Source organism: Trachemys scripta, chromosome 15, assembly GCF_013100865.1.
Source record: "Trachemys scripta elegans isolate TJP31775 chromosome 15, CAS_Tse_1.0, whole genome shotgun sequence".
Lineage (NCBI taxonomy): Eukaryota > Metazoa > Chordata > Testudines > Emydidae > Trachemys > Trachemys scripta.
This window is the reverse complement of record NC_048312.1, coordinates 29,811,932-29,831,550: the sequence shown is the minus strand read 5'-3', so window position 1 is coordinate 29,831,550 and position 19,619 is coordinate 29,811,932. Positions and strand designations below refer to the sequence as shown.

General features: G+C 55.7%; 1 protein-coding gene across 1 annotated transcript in view; it reads left to right on the top strand.

Annotated features, from left to right (window-relative positions):
- Window positions 1-1,552: 1,552 nt before the first annotated feature.
- The window catches only part of DTX1 (deltex E3 ubiquitin ligase 1), a gene marked incomplete in the record, with an annotated part of 121,198 nt that continues 103,131 nt past the window's right edge, over window positions 1,553-19,619 (top strand). The window contains 2 exon segments of the mRNA XM_034791539.1: window positions 1,553-1,624; window positions 2,992-4,323. Of these exon segments, the coding sequence (XP_034647430.1) occupies window positions 4,065-4,323 (259 nt within the window).

Genomic DNA, 19,619 nt, shown 5'->3' with positions numbered 1-19,619 from the left:
TGTCTGGGCCTTTAGTTGCTACTGTAACATTGCTGGGCTTTAATCTTCTCCTCAGAGGCTGGTACTGCTGTTTCCAGAGTTCTCATTTTATCTCATCCTCCTACTAATCGTGGAAACCATGGAATGTTATTATTATGATTTAGGTCAACTCTTGTGACATTATCACATGTCCCATGATATTTGGAGTTTTCTTAAAGCCCCAGCTCCTGGAGTCAGGTGATTAAGTGAGAATCTCAGCCCTTGCTTTTTTTTTTTTTAAGTAAGTTTCCAACCTTCATGGCCTCAGAGAAAAGCTTGAAATATAACCCCAGTGCAGCCTAAAGGCTCCAAAACTAAAAGGCAAAGAAAAAGAACCTCAAATTCATCATTATTTTTTAAAATCTCATTTTTGTTTTTTGCAGTCTGACTCATGAATTTGGAATGGATTGGAGTTGGCACCATTGATAGTACACTTTGGAACTGAGCATGGTGTGAAAGCCTGGATAGATAGATAGATAGATAGATCTCCATAGTAATCATACAGCACCCTAGGGGCATCCAGGGGAAACAGCAGATCAATTGTTTGTCATTCTAGCCAATGCACACGTGGTGGCTACAGGCAGGCAGCAAGGATAGGCAGTCAGGGTACAGGCAGGGACACCATTTCAGATTTCAATGCGGAGGAGGCAACTTTCAGCTGAGGTCCAGGTGCAGCGCCCCCTATACCTGGGAGTCTCGGGGGACATAAAGCCCCCCAATAGGCATGGTATGATGGAGGGGCAGCCAGGCCAAATTTGAGTGGTGTTGCAACCCCATGTGCCAGGTTGTAATGCCACTCAAATTTGGGGTGGCTGGACAGGTAACCTGGGTCCCCTAATTAGCAAAATTCTGTTTGCATCCATGGCTCATAGATTAGTGGGGCCAGGCCTGCTTTCCAGAATACCGGTGGGATCTGGGGACCCTTGGATCCATATGACCTGCTGCATGGGGCTCCCTGCCCAACCTAAATTGCCACAGTGGTATAAGGTGCAGCGGGCAGTGGAGGCAGTGTGGACTAACAGCATTAGAAAGTGGGAGCCAGAACCTCTGAGTTTTATTCCTAACTCTGCCACTGAGTTTTTGGGCAAGTCCTCCCCCCCCTCCGTGCCTCAGTTTCCTCAGCTGTAAAATGGGGACAACGGTACCTGCTGTGCTGAGATGAAAGGCGTGCATTCAGGGGGGATCCTCAGGGGGACAACGCTGGTTGAAAGTCACCCCGCCTCCCCAAATCCGGGCACGCTCTCCCCCCGGCGCATGGCCGAGGGACCCCCAGCCAGCTCCCTACGGCGAGGTCGCCCATCGCTTTCCATCCCTGCCCGTCCTGCTCCCCGGCCCCCGAGGGAGGCGGCCTCTAGCCCCCCAGCCTGGCCCGGCGCGGCGGCCAGGCGGGGCTCCCGGTAGGGATGCTCCGGATCCTGTGTGCGCAGCCTCCTCCCGCGGCTCGGCTTGTTGTTCTGGCGAGGGCTGGGAGCCGGGGCGCCCCCGGGTTTGCGCTTCTGCCGCAGCCAGCCAGTCCCCTCCTCCTCCAGCGCCGGCCCCGGAGCGGCGGCGGCCGCAGCGCAGAGCGGAGCCCGAGCCGGAGCCGGAGCCGGAGCGCAGCCACCAGGTGGGTCTGGGGCGGCGGGAAACATGGCTCCCCGAGAGGGGGGCGAGAGGGAGCGAGCCGCCGCCGGGTGCCGGGGGAGCCAGCAGCCATGCCAGCGAGCTGGGTTTGCAGCAGGGCGCTGGGGAGGGGGCGACGGGAGCTGGGCTGGCAGATGGGCCCGGGCTGCCGGGAAAACGTCCCATCGGGGCCTCGTGGGGGCTGTTTGGGGGGCAGGTTTAAGGGACCTGATAGCTGTGCCCAGAGCCTTGCTATAAAGGAGGAGAAAATGGAACCACCCCCCCCCCCCGGGTAAAGGGCACCTCAGCCCTCGCACCAGTGCCGCTCGGCCGGGCAGGGCTGGGCTGGGCGAGACGCTGCCATGCGCTGCCCAGCTCGCTTGGTGGCTCTGCTGTAAGCCCCCTGCTCCTTCTGTTGCTTGGGGTGGGACAATGAGTGTTGGGGACTGGCCGCTTCGATCCTCGGGGTGGGGTATGTGCGTCTGGGGATCCCTTCGTCTGTCCAAACACTCCAGGGACCCGAATTGACTGCTGCTTCCCCTCACCCACGTACAGGGTGGGGAGGGACATACGAGTGGCAAGTGCCTGTCGTGCCCCAAATCACTGCTACTTGGGGGGGGGAGGAAGGAGGGCTGCAGGCTTTGCCGGTGACCTCGTTTGTGGCGAGGAGACAAGCAGGGAATGCAGACCCAAACCAAGCCCGGGCCTGGGAGGATGGATGGGGGAGATGTAGGAGCTGGGGCGAGTGGCTGAATCCCTGCTGGGGAGCTGCGCCTGCAGTGAAGATGGTAAATGAGAGCTGGGCCGAGGCAGGTTTGACCCGAGGAGATGTGCCAGGCGCTTGCTGTCTGAGGGGCTGTGATGTTGGTTTGCATGGCGGGTGGAGGGGAGGATCCGTGCCGTGGCTTGGCATATTAGCCCCAGGGACTGCAGAGCCTGCCAGCAGGCGAGGAAGGGGTGAGGGGCCTGCAGTGCTCTTTAAGCCTATAACAGCATCCCTCTTCTTTATCACACCAATCCCTGCACCCCCAGCTCCACCTTAAAGGGACACAAGGCATCAGGGACGATCCTGCATCGGAGGGACAGGCTGGACGGCCCTGCTGGGTCTCTGGAGGATGGGATTTCTCCACTGAGGAGTGAAATGGACATAGATGGGGCTCTGGTCCTCACAGAGCCAGCGGAGAGGGATCAGAGCTCCCTTGGGGGCCAGCCTGGCAGAGATGAGGGGGATGAGGAAGGAGACAGCCCAGGGAGAATGAGCATGGGGTCAGTCTCTGGGCTGGGAGGTGGATATACAGAGCGGGGTGGGGGATGGGAGTCTGCTCTCCCAGACAGAGAGCCCCATCACTGATTGATGCTCTCCCCTTTCAGGCTGCATTCCCCACCCGTCCTCCGGCAGCAGACGGGCCAATTTCTCCCCTTGCTACAGAGCTGAGACCTGGCCGGGTGCTGTGGAGCCATCCATGACAGAGACTGAGCAGCAGGAAGCAAGAAGGAGGGGAGAGGCTTTCCCCTTCTGCAGCAGCAGCTCCTTGTGAGCCCCGGGACGCAGCCCCACCCTACCCCCTCCTCCCTGCCAGGCTCCCCTCACCCCCATTACAGACACCAGAGCCATCCCCACCAGGCACAGAATGTGTGATTCTGGCTGGGGGGGATGCCCTCCGCAGCCCCAGCTGTGACCCATGGGGAGGGAGCTGGGATCCCAGCGGAGAGGAAGGGCCTGGCGGGGCAGGGTGCCTGAGGCCTTTTGGGCCTGAGTGAGGCGGTCTGTTGGAATTGGGGGTGGGGAAGCAGCTGGAGACTGATCACCCGGCATGGATTGTGTGGCCCTGCACAGCCTCCCCGAGGGACTGCAGACAGGAGATTCCCGAGACGAGACGCTGGGCTTGGGCTGGCTGTGCTGGGCTCCGTGGAGGCCTCATTACTCATGCTGCTGAGGTCGAGAGCTTTCAGCAGGGCAGCGGCGCTATGGAGGCACCGCCTGAGAGCACCAGGGGCTGAGTGTAACCAGAGTCAAGCGGGGAAGAGGGGGGCGCATGACCCTGCATTTTCCCAAGTGTCTCCTATTTGGATGTGAACAGAGGGGCAGCAGGGGCTGGATCATTTTCCTTCTGCTCCCACCAGCTGCACCTGGACTTTGGAGCACCAGGGATTGGGTGTGGCCAAGATGCTCGCTCCAGCCTGGCTCCATGTGTAGTTAAGAGACTAGACAGCCTCTGGGCAACTGGGATCATTCCTCCGGGGCCAGCACGTTGCAGAGACACTGCTCGTTCCTCATCCATGCTGCTTTCGGGAGGACTCTGAAGCCAGAGGTCGAGCCAGTCGGGCCCAGAGAGCCACCCCCAGAGGGCAAGGGGCCTGGGAGGATGCCCTCCTGCTGACTTCCCTGTCTCCAGCCCCTCTGCTGCCTCCCTGCTCAGGCTGCTGCCTGCTGACCTGGCGCCATGTTGCGGCCGAGCTCAGGGGTGTTGATCTCGGTGAATGGGCTGGGCTTCCCACCGCAGAATCTGGCCCGCGTGGTGGTGTGGGAATGGCTGAACGAGCACGGGCGCTGGCGGCCCTACACAGCGGCAGTCTGCCACCACATTGAGAATGTGCTGAAGGAGGATGCCCGGGGCAGCGTGGTGCTGGGGCAGGTGGATCCCCAGCTGGTTCCGTATATCATCGACCTGCAGTCCATGCACCAGTTCCGCCAGGACACAGGTAGGGAGGGGCTCTGTGTGTCTGTGGGGCGTGGCCGGGGCGCGGGCTGGCCAGGGGTGTGCTAAGATCTTGGGGTGACGTGGGGGGTTGGGCTTCAGGGCTCATCGAGACCCTCAATCTCTGCTTGGGTTGGGTGTAGGCGTTGCATGCCTCTGCCTGGTAAAGACGGGCCTGGGGCTGATCTGATCCCTCATGGCACTGCCGTCATCCAGCCAGGAGAGCAGAGTGCAGCTGGTGCTAGCCTCAGCCGTGGCTCTGGAGACACTGAAGCGGCCCAAAAGGATACACACGCTTGTACATGTCGAGAGAGATGGGGATTAACCACAACTAATGTTTATCGAGGCCAGGTGGAGGAGAGCACATCTTTTATTGGACCCATGTCACAGAGCTCTTCCTCAAGGCTGGGAAAGGAACTCGGAGTGTCACAGCCAAATACAGGGGAGGGGACGGATTGTTTAGATATTACCTCACCCACTGTGTCTCTCTAGTATCTTGGGACCAAAACAACTACAACAACACTGCCAACAATATCTGTGTGTCTGTCCATTGCATCCAGCCAGCCCTCCAATTGGTGTCCGTATCTGTCTGCCTGTCTCTGCCTAGGGTGACCAGACAGCAAGTGTGAAAAATCGGGGTGGGGGTGGGGGGTAATAGGAACCTATATAAGAGAGAGACCCAAAAATCAGGACTGTCCCTATAAAATCGGGACATCTGGTCACCCTATCTCTGCCTGCCATGTGCCCCTCTCTGTCTGTCTGCCTGTCTCTGCCTGCCATGTGCCCCTCTCTGTCTGTCTGCCTGTCTGGCTCGGTTCTGCTTCTCATTGTCATCAATTCTCATTGCCACCCTAGAAAAAGTCTCACGTGAGCTCATTTCCTCTCCCCTTCCCCCAGGGCTGCTGGGAGATGTCCCCCCTTCTCGATCCCTGATCATCCCCCACATTCTGGGAACGCAAATACTGCATCCCATGAGACACCCTGGCTGCCATGTGGGGACTGAGGTTTGTGTGTGTGGGGGGGCTGTCACTCCCAGATTCCCATCACTTTGGCATAGGGGAGGTTGGCCCCAATGACCTCGGGGAGTGGTGGGAGGTGGCTGCCCTGAGCTCTGGTGTCTCCTGCGGGCCTAGCTGTGGCATGGTGCTTGCGGTGTTTTCAGAGATGGGGAGTGCTGTGGTGGGAGGCCAGCCCGCAGGGGGTGAGAAAGGGCATTAGCAGGAAGGCTGCACAGAGGGGCTCAGATATCTGGAAGGGAGGCAGCAAAATGCAGATCCTGCTGTGGGCCAAAACCCCAAATGAAGGAGATCCCCAGGATCGGCTCAGGGAGCTTAAAGTGAGGTGGAATCAGTTCCTTCCACATGGATGACACTGCCCCCAACCAGAGGCTGGTGAGCTGGCTGGGAGAGGGGAGCAAAAACCCAAGGCACTGTGTTTTTGGTTCTGTGTGGCCTGCTGTGTGGCCTGGGGCAAGTCCCTGCCTCAGTTTCCCCCAGCCCTATAGAATGGGGATGACAACACCCACCCACTGGAAAGGGCAATGCTATGTAATATGCTTCTGCCGCTGGCTCGTCATGGGGATAACCTGGAGGGGAATGTGGGTCTGTAAGGAGGGACTGTCCTGAGAATGGGAAGCCACGGAGGGGCGGGGGAGTGGGGTGGGGATGGGAGCACTGCACAGCTGGGTATCTGCTGCCTACATGTAGCCTGTGTGGAGTCCCTTCCTGGGACACTGGGGCTCTCTTTTAGGGTAGGCTGGGATTGGAGGGAAGAGGGCTGTCTGCAGGACAGCTTGCGGTGGTGTCTGGCATGGGGCGCAGTACAGGAAGGAGGGGTGAAATGCAGAGATGTGCCCATCAGCTGATTCCTGTCTCCAGACTCCCCCAAAAGGTGCCAATGACACCTGCAGGCCCCTGGCTCCAGGGGGCCCTGTTTCAGCAGGGGCAGGGAGGGTCCCCGCTCGCTGTACTCTCTGTGCCATGGCTGAGGTTACAGAGGGTGGGGACGCTAGCTCTGTGCACTGGGCTTGTGCTCTTTGTGTGACGTGTGGTTTGCTCTTCCATTGCAGCTCTGTGCAGAGCTCTGACCGGGAGGGGACTGGGCGTTAGAGATGTCACTAGCGCCTGTATTGATGTGATCACCCCTCTCCTCCGCCCTCCTCTCACTGCTGCTCCCTTGCTGCATGGGCAGCTTCCTCTCGCCAGCCTGTGATGGGGCATCCTCCCCCCGCTGGCCCTGAGGGGGCCGAATTAGGCCACATGGGCCCATTCAGCCAGTTAGGCTGCGAAAAGGGCAGAATTAAGCTGGAGGAAGCTCATTAGAAGGCAGCTCCCCTGTGAGGGAACAGGCCTGGCTCCTCCAAAGCCAGGAGGCTGGGCAGAGTGCAGCAGGGAGGAAGCCTGCAGCCCCCCTCCCGGAGGTAGAAGCAGCAGCCCAGTAGGAGGGAGTGGGGTGAGAGCAGTGCAGGGTGGAGATGCACACCTCAACTGTTCACGCCAGCCCTGGACTGGCACCCAGCACAGAGAGCAGGCCTGGGTTCCCATACCAGCCACTGCCGCCTGGCACTGCTTGGGGGCAGTGACTAGGCAGACTGCCTGAGTCACTGGTGGAGTGACTGGGTCAGGCAGCGGGCGGAGGGCTGCCTGATGCTGTGTGGACAGAAGAGACTTTGAAAGACACCCGGGAAGGTGACCCCCCCCCCCAGTGACCTGCCTGGAAGGCTGACTCCCCAAGGGGTTGCAGCAGCTCCTGGTGCGAGGGAGGGGCTGCAGACGAAGAGATGCGGAGGTGGAGTGAAACCACAGGAAGGGGCGTTGACTGTACAGAGCTAATCCCCAGAACGGCTAGGAGGAGGTACCACCTGCGGTGAGCAGAGCCCCCCATCACACAGCTCTACCTGTTATGGTCAGTGCAGAGGGTGCATTCTGCCTAGGTGCCCAGTCTGCTGGCCAGCACAGCTGGTGCCTTCCACCTGCATCTGTCTATCACTGTAGATGTTTTCCACTGGGCTGGCCCTGGCACGCTGGACAGCATGGCTGGTGCCCAGCAGCACAATGGGTACTTCGGGCACAGATGGATCCAGAATGTTTGGTGACCTTGTTGTTGGCGGGTGCTCCCAGGCTACATGCATTGTACCTGGCTTTAGCTGGAACATTAGGGAGCAGGGCAGATGGGTTCAAAGCTTGGTGCATCTGTAACTTTCAGCAGCAAAGCAGGTGCATTTCAGCTGGATGTACCCAGAACATGGTGGCATGGCAGGCAACATTCATCTGATTACAATACACCACATGGCTCTTAAGGGGCATGTTAGATTGTCCCATGTCTGTGCCCTGATTTTCAACAGCCTCTCTTGCATATCTTCTAACATTGGTAACATTAAAAAGAACAGGAGTACTTGTGGCACCTTAGAGACTAATAAACTTGTTAATAAAACAAATAAATGTGTTAGTCAACAAGTTTATTAGTCTCTAAGGTGCCACAAGTACTCCTGTTCTTTTTGCAGATGCAGACTAACACGGCTGCTACTCTGAAATTGGTAACATTGTTGAGAGCGTCGTGTGGGCTCCCCACAATTAGCCTCCCACTGCTTGTGCAGGGCAGACTTGTGGTGTGCCGTTAGTCTATAGATTTGTGCACACCAGCTTTTGTACAGCACCTAGCACACGGGATCCTGGTCTGTGACTGGGCTCCCTGGCACTGCTGCAATAAGTAAATGTACAAAGCTGTTGTTAATTACATCCTGTGGCAAATGGCCAATGCTATGTGGTGGGTCCCATATTTTTCCTTGGGGTCAGGGCGCTGTCTCTGTCCCGGCCCCTATTCTTGGGCTCTGCTAGTGCCCTGGAGGAGGAGAGAAAGGGAGCAGGGAAGGGACCCAGGTCCACCCGCTACTCCGGTCCCAGCCCCTTCAGCTTCACAGGCTTCTTACCCTCTCTCCCCTTGGGCTGGGTTTTGCTCAGTCCTCTGGGCTGGGAGAGTCCTACTGTCCTGCTCGGGCAGGGTTTCCCTTCCCCGTCCTCTGATTGTCTGGTCAAGCCCAGTCAGCTCCAAACCACAGTCAGCTCTCCTTCCCTCCTCCTGTGTGACCAAAGCAGGGGTTTTATTAGGTCTCGGGGGAAGGGGGGGCTTAATTGGCTCCAGGTGCTCTAATTAACCTGTAGTAACCTCTCCTTAGTCCACAGGGAATAAGGCTCTGGTGATCCTGGGGCTTATATACCTCCCATCGATTATTCTCCTGCTGCCCTCTGGCCCTGCTGTACCACAATATATTTATTGTAGTGTCTGTCTGGATACTGGCCTCTGCCCAAGGATCAAAACCACAACAAGAACAAATACCCTTAACAGAAATAAAACATCCAGTCATGTACTCTGAGATTGACCCACAGTAAAGCACAGCCTCTGTAGGAATATACCCTAACTGATACACAAGAACTCCAGCTTACAACTAATATCTGGAGCTACATTTTACACAACAGCTAACTGACCTGGAGAACTCATTGCCACAAGATGCTGTGGAGCTCAGTAAGGTTCAGAAAAGGATTGGATATTTCTGTGGCTAATGAGGACATCTCCAGTTACATGAGAATTGGTAAAACTTTTGTTGTTAGAAAGGACACAAACTCTCATGCTTCAGGGCATGAGTCAACCACAAACAGATGGGGTCAGGCAGAAACTTCCCCTCTGAAAAGGGTTATTCCATAATTGTCCAGTAGGGGGTTCCTTGTACCTTTCCTCTGAAGTAGCTGGTGCTTGTCAGGCTCAGACAGGGTGCTAGCTTAGGTGGACCACTGGACTGATCCAGTCTGGCAATTCCTATGTTATATGCCCATATGCAGAGAATCACCTCCCCAGAGTCAATCACCCCCAAATCATTCACCCCTGCTCCTCCCAGAGAGCACAGCTCTGTATTAGCCCAATTTGATACCCAACAATGTGCTTTGGACTGACCCATTTATGTATAGACATATCTGACATCTACAGACACAGTGCCCTATGCCTTAGACAGATACACACGTATCAACACCAAAGATAGATAGATCATAGGTACTGCCTGAATGGTTTGGCTTTATAAAGTATTATTTGCAGGTGCCCGTCCAATGGTTCAAGCTCTCTCACAACACATCAAGCAACCATAGAATCATAGAAGATCAGGGTTGGAAGGGATCTCAGGAGGTCATCTAGTCCAACCCCCTGCTCAAAGCAGGACCAACACCAACTATGCTAATGATAGAACAATACTCAGTACTGCCAGTAGACATGGATTCAAACAGATGCCGAAAACTTCCTGGCATCAGCGAGGCACAGAGCTGATCGAAGATTTCCCGGCGGATCAGTTGACAGAACTGAAATTTTCTGTGGGAACTCCCCAGGCTTTCCGAACTGCCCGGCTCCTAGGGATTACAGGCTCCATGAGCTAGCCCGCTCCCTGCACTGCCTGCCTGGCCGGTGGGCAGGCTACCTGCCTTCTCAGGTCCCCTGGGATGAGGCTGGTTGGCTCCCTGGCAGGCCGGCTCTCTGCCCAGCAAGCCAGCCATGGTGATGGCTGGGCAGCCGGAAACCAGCTTTGCAGCCTGGAATTTTTCAGACACGTCCGTTCTGAGGGAAATTGGGCATTTTTTACTTTCTTCCAATTCGGAACCAGACCAGTTGGAAACGCACCGCGGGGATGGAAATTCGATGTGTGAAAGATCCAGAGTGAAGAAGGGAGGTCTTGTGGCTAGCTCTGGGTCTGGATTTGGTTCCTGGCTTTGCCACAGATCCCTTGGGCAAGTCACTTAATCTCTCTGCCCATCAGCTCTCCATCCGGGAAGTGAAGGTAGAGATCCTTTCTTTGGCCGAGTTCGATTAGAAACGCTGCAGGACAGGCCTGTCTCGTAGGGTGTGTCTGTGCGGTGCTTAGCACAATGGGGCCTCAGTCTTGGTACTATTGTAGCAATAATAAATAAATCACAGGACCCTCAGTTACTCCCCTAGTCCCCTCTCTTCCCCAGCTGCCTGGACTTTGTGGCACTCTGGAAAGCTGTACATAATGTGACAGACCCAGACAGTGGGGTACAGGAGTCTGGTAGAGGGCAAATCTACTGGTCACTGATGAGTAGTTTTCTGTTCCCTGAGTGACCAGAGCAGGGGCTGCACTAGAGTAATCAGGAACCTGCTAGAACCAGTTAAGGCAGGCTGGCTAATTAGGACACCTGGAGCCAATTAAGAAGAAGCTGCTAGAATCAATTAAGGAGGCTAATCAGGGCACCTGGGTTTTAAAAGGAGCTCACCTCAGTTTGTGGTGTGAGTGTGAGGAGTTGGGAGGATGTGCTGCTGCAGGACTGAGGAGCACAAGTGTTATCAGACGCCAGGAGGAAGGTTCTGTGGTGAGAATAAGGAAGGTGTTGGGAGGAGGCCATGGGGAAGTAGCCCAGGGAGTTGTAGCTGTCATGCAGCTGTTACAGGAGGCACTATAGACAGCTGCAGTCCACAGGGCCCTGGGCTGGAACCCGGAGTAGAGGGCGGGACCGGGTTCCCCCCAAGCCTCCCAATTGACCTGGACTGTGGGTTCTTCCAGAGGGGAAGGTCTCTGGGCTGTTCCCCAACCCACATGGTGAATCTCTGAGGCAAGAAAATCTGCCAACAAGCGCAGGACCCACCAAGATAGAGGAGGAACTTTGTCACACTGGTGTCACGGGTGGGATCTTGGGGTGCACAGCGCGGTGGAAGAAGGAGGGTGATTTTAAAAAAAAAAAAAAGAAAAAAAACAACAACAAAAAACAAACAAAACAAAGGGAGAAGGTTTATTTTTTTTCACCACACTGGATGACGTAGTGCGGGCACTGATACATGCTACGGCGGCCCAGCAGGAGGCTCCCCGTGTCCAGGCAGCCGCCCAAGAGGAGGCAGTGCGGCTGCAGCAAGAGACTACTCGCCTGCTGATGGACCAGGCTGCTATGTTGCGGGAACTGGTAAACCAGGTAAAGTCCCTTACAGAGCTGAATCGCAGCCATGATGAGACGCGGCTCATATGGGCCAGCCATTGGCTGCAGAAAATGACACGGGAGGATGATGTAGAGGCATACCTTCTAGCCTTTGAGAGGACAGCCGTACGGGAGGCCTGGCCTCGAGATCAGTGGTCTGGCATCCTGGCCCCATTCCTGTGAGGGGAGGCCCAGAAGGCCTACCATGATCTGCCTGAAGAGGCTGCAGCAGACTACCCTCAGCTGAAAGCAGAGATCCTGGCCAGGGATACCCCTTCCTGGGGTAATGACAGCAGTGCAGGCCCAGCAGTATCACGGTTGGAGGTACCAGGAAGACAAAATCCTGCGGTCCCAATTGTATGACCTCATCCATCTTGCACAAAAGTGATCGCAAACAGAGTCCCGGAGTCCGGAAGAGATACTAGCGGTTCTGGTCATCGACAGATACATGAGGGGACTACCACCAGACCTTCGTGCCTGGGTAAGCCAGAACCTCTGACAAGGTTGTCGCCCTGGTAGAGAGGCGAAGGACAGCGAGGGAGCTGACCCGACCAGTTAAGGAAGAGGCACCCTGGGTTAAACTAGCAGCACCAAGCCCTAAAGTTCGGGTGACTGGGCCACCAGGAGGACCCAGGTGGAAAAAAAGAGAGGCTGAAGGCCCATTCGAGGCCACAAAGAGTCAGAGCACTGAGGGAGAAGAGGATCGTGATGTTAGACTGCCCAAACCAAGAGACCGGGGAACGCCTAGGGCCCCATACAGATGTTATGCCTGCGGGGAGTGGGGACACATAGCTGCACAGTGTCCCAATGCTGAGGAGCCTATGCAGTGTAACCTGGGGAATTGGGCAGATCCATGCTCCCTAATCCACCTTGTGGGGGTCTCACTAACCCCACACATGTATACCAGACCAGTGAAACTAAATGGGGTAGGGACCACGGCACTGGTTGATTCGGGGAGTGCTATCACGCTTATTTCAGGGAAGCTCGTGAAGCATAGTCAGCTGCTACAGGCTAAATGTATGGGGATAACATGTGTCCATGGGACAGTTAGTTACTACCCCACCATCCCAGTAAAAATCGAGATCCAAGGGAACACTACTGAGGTAGCAGCAGGTGTAGTCCCTAAACTCCCATACCCGGTGCTCATAGGGAGGGTTTGGAAACTTACTCCCAGTAGGGGGATTGGAGAAAGATGGGGACCCTAAAATTGATGAGGCATCCACAGCAGACTGTCAACCCCCAATCTTCTCTGAAATATCCCCAGATTTGTTCTCCACTCCCAGACAGGGTAGAAAGACAAAAAGGGAAAGAAGGGCAGCTAAGGCTTTGGGAACCCGAATACTGACCCAAAGCCAGAGGGTCGCTCTTGTAGTAGGCGGACCCGCGCAGCTGAAAAGGAGGCCACGCAGGAGAGAGAAGCACCTGAGTCTGACCCCCACCCTAATGCTTCTGAACCAGTAGAGGCAACAGAGACTGGGCCTCTAGATCTTGGGCAGATTAGCCCTGGGAGAGGAAATTTTGGACGGGACCAGGCAGAAGACCCAAGGTATGACAACATTAGGAAGGAGGTGACTGAAATGGATGAGGTTCCCGTGGAAGGAAAAACCCAGAGACCAGGACCCTACTTCATAATGAAGAAGGATCTCTTATACCGGGTTGCACCAGTACAGGGGCAGAAGGTACAGCAGACCCTAGTACCTCAAAAACACCAGAACGCTATATTAAGTCTGGCTCATAATAATCTTTTTGGGGGTAGAGAAGACTCTGGCACGAGTCCTACAACGGTTCTTCTGGCCCGGAGTACATGAAGAAGTGCGGAGGTACTGTGCCTCCTGCCCAGAGTGTCAGCTGCACAGTCCCCATCCCCACTTGAGGGCACCTTTAGTACCCCTTCCCATCATAGAGGTCCCCTTCGAGCGAATAGCCATGGACCTAGTGGGACCCCTGAAGAAGACAGCTTGGGTCCACCAATATATACTTGTTGTTTTGGACTATGCTACTCGCTACCCAGAAGCCGTCCCCCTGCGGAACACGGCCTCTAAAACTACAGCCAAAGAGCTGGTGGGGATCTTTGCCCGAATGGGGCTACCAAAGGAGATATTAACCGACCAAGGAACCCCATTTATGTTGAAGCTAATGAAGGACCTCTGTACGCTGCTCCATATACATACCCTGAGAACTTCGGTCTACCATCCACAGACTGATGGGTTGGTAGAAAGGTTTAACCGAACCCGGGATGGGAAGGATTGGGACACCCTGCTACCCTACCTTATGTTCGCTATCCGGGAGGTACCACAGGCCTCAACTGGGTTTTCCCCCTTCGAGTTATTATACGGGCGTCACCCCCATGGCATACTAGATATCGCCAAAGAGATCTGGGAAGAGGAACCCAATGAGGGGAGAAATATAATAGAGCATGTAATGCAGATGCGAGACCAGATAGCCCGGGTTACCCCTATTGTACGGGAACATTTGGAGAAGGCACAGGAGGCCCAGCGAACCCATTACAATCGCAGGCAAAAGTGCGACAGTTCCAACCAGGGGATCGGGTTATGGTGTTGGTACCCACGGCAGAAAGCAAGCTTCTGGCCCAATGGCAGAGGCCCTATGAGGTGGTTGAACCCGTGGGGGAAGTAACCTACAAGGTGCAGCAGCCAGGATGCAGAAAACAAGAACAGATTTATCACGTTAACCTTCTGAACCCCTGGCATGCACAAGAGGCATGCACAACGGTCCAAAAAGACCTAACCCAGGAAAACAAGCTTTCCAAACAGGTGAGAGTGTCTCCCGATTTAACACCAGACCAGAAGAATGAGGTGTCTGAGATGATCTTCCGGAAACAAGATGTGTTCTCGACAAAACCGGGTCGAACAACCAAGACATATCACCACATCGTCACGAACCCTGGGGCCAGAGTAACAATGAGGCCCTATCGGGTGCCAGCAGCAAAAAGGGAGGAAATAAAAGCAGAAGTAAAAAAAAATGCTGGAGTTGGGGATCATCGAAGAATCCCACAGTCAGTGGTCCAGCCCAATCGTGCTGGTGCCCAAACCTGATGGCACCACAAGATTTTGCAACGACTTCCGGCGACTAAACGAAGTATCCCAGTTCGACGCGTACCCCATACCTCGCATAGATGAGCTAGTGGACCGTCTGGGTAATGCCCGGTACTTGACTACCCTAGACTTGACAAAGGGGTACTGTCAGATTCCCCTTGCAGAAGACGCAAAGGAAAAGACTGTGTTCTCTACACCAGAGGGTCTTTTTCAATATACTGTCCTCCCTTTTGGACTACATGGGGCCCCAGGTACCTTCCTCATGGACAAGCTATTACGCCCGCATAACAGTTATGCTGCTGCCTACTTGGACGATGTGGTCATTCATACCCCAGACTGGGAAACCCACCTGAAGAAGGTGGAGGCAGTCCTCGATACCTTCAGGCGAGCTGGCCTTATAGCAAACCCTGCCAAGTGCGCTGTAGGGTTTACAGAGGCCAAATATCTTGGCTACATTGTGGGAAAAGGTTTGGTAAAACCCCAAGTGAACACGTTAGAGGCCATCCAAAATTGGCCCCGACCAAGTCGCAAGAAACAAGTCCAGGCGTTCCTAGGTGTGGTGGAGTATTACTGACGATTTATCCCCCACTTTGCCACAAGGGTAAGCCCCCTGACAGACCTAGTGAAAGCCCGTGGACCTGATCTGGTGTGATGGTCTGACGCAGCAGAGGAAGCATTCACAGACCTACGGACTGCCCTCTGCAATAACCCTGTACTGATAGCCCCTGATTTCACCAAGGAATTTATTCTGCAGATGGATGCATCGGAAGTAGGGTTGGGGGCCGTTCTATCACAGATGGTCGGGGAGGAGGAACACCCAATTCTATACCTCAGTCGGAAACTCCTTCCAAGGGAACAAAAATATGCAGTAGTGGAGAGAGAATTCCTCGCTGTAAAATGGGCTATGGAAACATTGCGCTACTACCTGCTCGGGCGCAGATTTGTCCTCATGACCGACCATGCCCCTCTTCAATGGATGCAGCGGAACAAGGAGAAGAACACAAGGGTGACCAGATGGTTCTTATCCTTCCAACCTTTCCAGTTCCGTGTGCAACAGAGAGCAGGGAGCCGTCATGGCAACGCCGATGGCTTGTCACGTGTGCACTGTCTGGCGTCCCAAGCTGCCCAACTCCTTGGCATTGAGCAGGAGGGAGGGATATGTGACAGACCCAGACCAGTGGGGTACAGGAATCTGGTAGAGGGCAAATATACTGGTCACTGGATGAGTAGTTTTCTGTTCCCTGAGTGACCAGAGCAGGGGCTGCACCAGAGTAATCAGGAACCTGCTACAACCAGTTAAGGCAGGCAGGCTAATTAGGACTCCTGGAGCCAATTAAGAAGAAGCTGCTAGACTCAATTAAGGCAGGCTAATCAGGGCACCTGGGTTTTAAAAGGAGCTCACCCCAGTTTGTGGTGTGAGTGTGAGGAGCTGGGAGCAAGAGGCACAAGGAGCTGAGAGTGAGAGGGTGTGCTGCTGGAGGACTGAGGAGCACAAGCGTTATCAGACACCAGGAGGAAGGTCCTGTGGTGAGAATAAGGAAGGTGGTTGGAGGAGGCCATGGGGAAGTAGCCCAGGGAGTTGTAGCTGTCATGCAGCTGTTACAGGAGGCACTATAGACAGCTGCAGTCCACAGGGCCATGGGCTGGAACCCGTAGTAGAGGGCAGGCCCGGGTTCCCCCCAAACCTCCCAATTAACCTGGACTGTGGGTTCTTCCAGAGGGGAAGGTCTCTGGGCTGTTCCCCAACCCACATGGTGAATCTCTGAGGCAAGAAAATCCGCCACTAAAGCGCAGGACCCACCAAGATAGAGGAGGAACTTTGTCACAATAACCATGTAATGGGCATGCACAGGGCTCAGCATGGCTTTAGCCTCACATGGTGCATCAGCATGTGGGTTTGGTTTGAACAGCAGCACCAACAATGGCAAACAGGAAATAACCTGCAGAGCAACGAGAACGGGAGTACTTGTGGCACCTGAGAGACTAACAAATAACCTGCAGAGCAACTGTTACCTATTGAGCCGCAGCTCAAGGGGGGAGGGCGGGACCCTGGGCGCTGGTGACAGGAAGAGCTAAGTCCCCTCCACGACTGGGGCTGCCTCTGTCCATGTCTTTCACTTGGCAGACTGGTGCATCTTGTTTCAAGGCAGAGGCCATCAGCTATGGTAGGAGTGCTGCTGCAATGGCACTAATGGCCAGTGGAAATGCAGCTGCTGCTTTCAGGTCCAAGGGCTGCAAGTTCAAGCCCCAGCAGGATGGAGCACTTTGCTGAATGGTCCTTCTCTCTCCAGCACCGAGAGGTTCTAAGCACATCTGGCTCCCTTCTGAATCACTGTATCCTAGAGGTGGAGGCAGGGCCAGGGCAGGCTCCGATTGTCTGAATCTGCTACGGTTCTTGAGCGCTGAGCTTTGGTGTGTTGTGGTTGTTACTGGGGTGTCCCAGTCAGGTTCTAGGAAGTCCCAGAGACCTGCAAATAGGGTTGCGGGTTGCTTGGATCAAGCCCAGAGACTCCCTAGGGAGGCATGGAACTCCCCGCTTTCCCGGTCACATCGGCACTGCAGCGGCATTCACCCAGCACCAAGCAAACTCCCACAGTCCAGCCGCACCAGGCTCCTGGCAGAACCTGGCAGTTCCAAAATCCCACTCAGGAATGTGCCGGGGGCGATGGCCCTGTTATGCCGACACCCTTGCTGTGCTAGGTCTTGCGAAGCACAGATGCCAACTGCTTTAAAGGCTGCTTCATTCTCCTACTGGCTCCATGTGTAGGGTTTTTCCTCAGTGCTGGTTCCAGCAGGGGAAGCATGTTCAGAGGTGGTGGGGGAAGCCGTGCATTCCTGGGAACTAGAGGAGCTGGGCTGTGCTCAGAAGGGGCTCAGAGCTTGGGGCTGTCAAGGTGGAGGCTGCTCTGTCTGCGTGTGAAGAGGCAACGGTGTCTGAGCCCTGAGAGGATGAGTCGGACCCAGCCAGCCTGGAGTCGTGATGGGGGTTGTTGGGTTTGGTGGAATCTTGCACCAATAGTTTTACCGTCTGTTTCACACCCGTTTTCAGTGGGAGCTGGGCCAGATGCCAGCTCCAGCCAGGGGGCATCCCTTAGCAATGCAGCTCCCCAGAGCAAGCCCTGGGATCACCCATAACTCTGCCGTCCCTTACTGGCATCTCATGCCCCCACACTACCCATGGGGCGATGTGCCTGTCGTGCTGAAGGGCCCCTTCCCTAGGTCCGCATTGCAGCTCACTGCCCCAGGGTGGGGAAGGGGAGATGGAAGGAAGCTCCCCTAGAGGGCTCCCAATTACTTGAAGGGATTCTACCCAACTCCTATGCACTAAAGGGAGGCAGAGGAAGATGAGGGGGGCGGGGGAGACAAGAACAGAAGGCACACAGGAAGAGATGGACAGGAAGGGAGCTGTGGCTTTAAAGATTGAAGGCTTCTTTTGGTTCCCAGGAGATGCAAGCCTTGTCTGAAAATGCCCCCTTCTTCCCCACTGACTGCGAGCCATTCTCAGCCTCCCGCCCCATGCAGTGTGGTTTACGCGCGTCTGCCTCTCTGCTCAGCACACGCTGCACCTGCTTTCCCACACCCGCCTGTTTGCAGGAAAGGGGAAAAAAATACATCTGCGATGGCCTGGCCTGGTTTCAGAGCAGACATGAGGTGCGGGGGACCCAGCGCCAGCCCTGATGGCCTGGCCTGACCCGGAGAGGTGATGTAGGGAGCGGACTGGTGGGTAGTTCACCTGGTTCCTGCCCCTGACGCACGCTCCGTGTGGATCTCTGTCTAACACACACACAGGTGCTGACAGAGTACCATGGGATTCCCCCACGTGTGCATGTGAACTCTCTCTCTCTCTCTCTCTCTCTCTCTCTCCCATGAGGATCTTGCTTACACACATACAAAATACCCTGGGAATCTCTCTCTCTCTCACACACACACACACACACACACACACAGAGTCAGGATGCATGGGATCTCTCTCTCTCTCTCTCTCTCTCTCTCAGGGTATCAGAGATGTCAGCCAAGCACACACCATATTTACAGACTCTGCAGGTAAATTACACTAGGCGCCCCCTTATCTTGCACCTGTGTAACCCGACCCGAGGCTCCCCAGCGGCAGGAAGTCTGCCTGGGGGGAAACAGGGTTGCCAACCTGCAAGGCACAAGCTGGCCCCATTGGGCCCAGAATCAGCGGGTGCTGCTGACAAAGTGGGCAGTCTGGTGCCGGGCATTGGTGGGTCGGCACATGTCCCAGCAAGCCTCCCTGGCTGGATTATCCAGATCCCCTTCCCTGGCGGGGCGCATATACCACCAGCTGTGCTAGCCCAGGGTGTCTCCACCGCGCCAATGCTGCTGTCCCGCGGGGGCACCATTTCACCTCTCCCAGCTCCCGAGGGGCCAGCTAGCCCAACCCACTTATCTGTGAGTGCTTCTCAGTCTGTCCTGGGTCTCCGGAGCTCCAGCGCCCCCAGGCACATCCCTTCCCCGACAGAGTCCCCCTGGCACGTGCTGGGGCAACGAGGCCTTTGCTACAACCTGACCCAATCTCCTCTCCCTGCAGGTTCTAGAGCAGTACATTTCCAGGGGCAGGCGTGGGAAAGCCCCCTCCCCCTTCTCTGCAGTTTGGCTGGGAAAGGACAGCCTGTCTGTCTGTTTGCTCAGCGGCAGACTGGTGCTCACCTCTAACCCGAGGTTCCCCTTGACACAGGGTCCCACCTGCCTCCGGTTGGGGTCAGTGCCATGAGCGGATGTGTGGGAAAGCAAAGGCTCTTGCAGTCGAACAGCAGGCGGGGGTTGTGCAGAGCCTGCGGGCTGGGGGCTACCAGCTCGGCACTGCTGATACAGCCCTTTTCTTAGGGGAAGTGGGGGCTGCTTCTGCCTGTTCAAATCCTGAGTCAGGTCACACGTGTCATGAGTTTGTCAGTGTTATCCTAGTCCCTAGCTGGAGTGACGCCAAAGCCCAACATGCACCTGTAGGCATGTCCTCATGTGCCCCTTCAATCCACAGCCAGGACATGGCTTCTGCTGGACTCACAGCCTTGCCTCCAGCTCCTGCCACATCCCCAAAATGCTCAGCCCCGTGCCCAAGGACTCCAGCATGGCCGCTGAATAGGCAGGTCTTGTCATGCCCATACAACGCCCAGCCATGCATTCCTGGCCACAGCCCCCGTATGCCCCTGGAACCCACAGGCACATTCCCTGGGCGAGACTCGCCATCATGCCGTAGGCTCCCCAGCCTTTCTGGCATCCTCATGCCCTGGTTGCTCCTGTGCACCTGAAGTTGCTAGAGC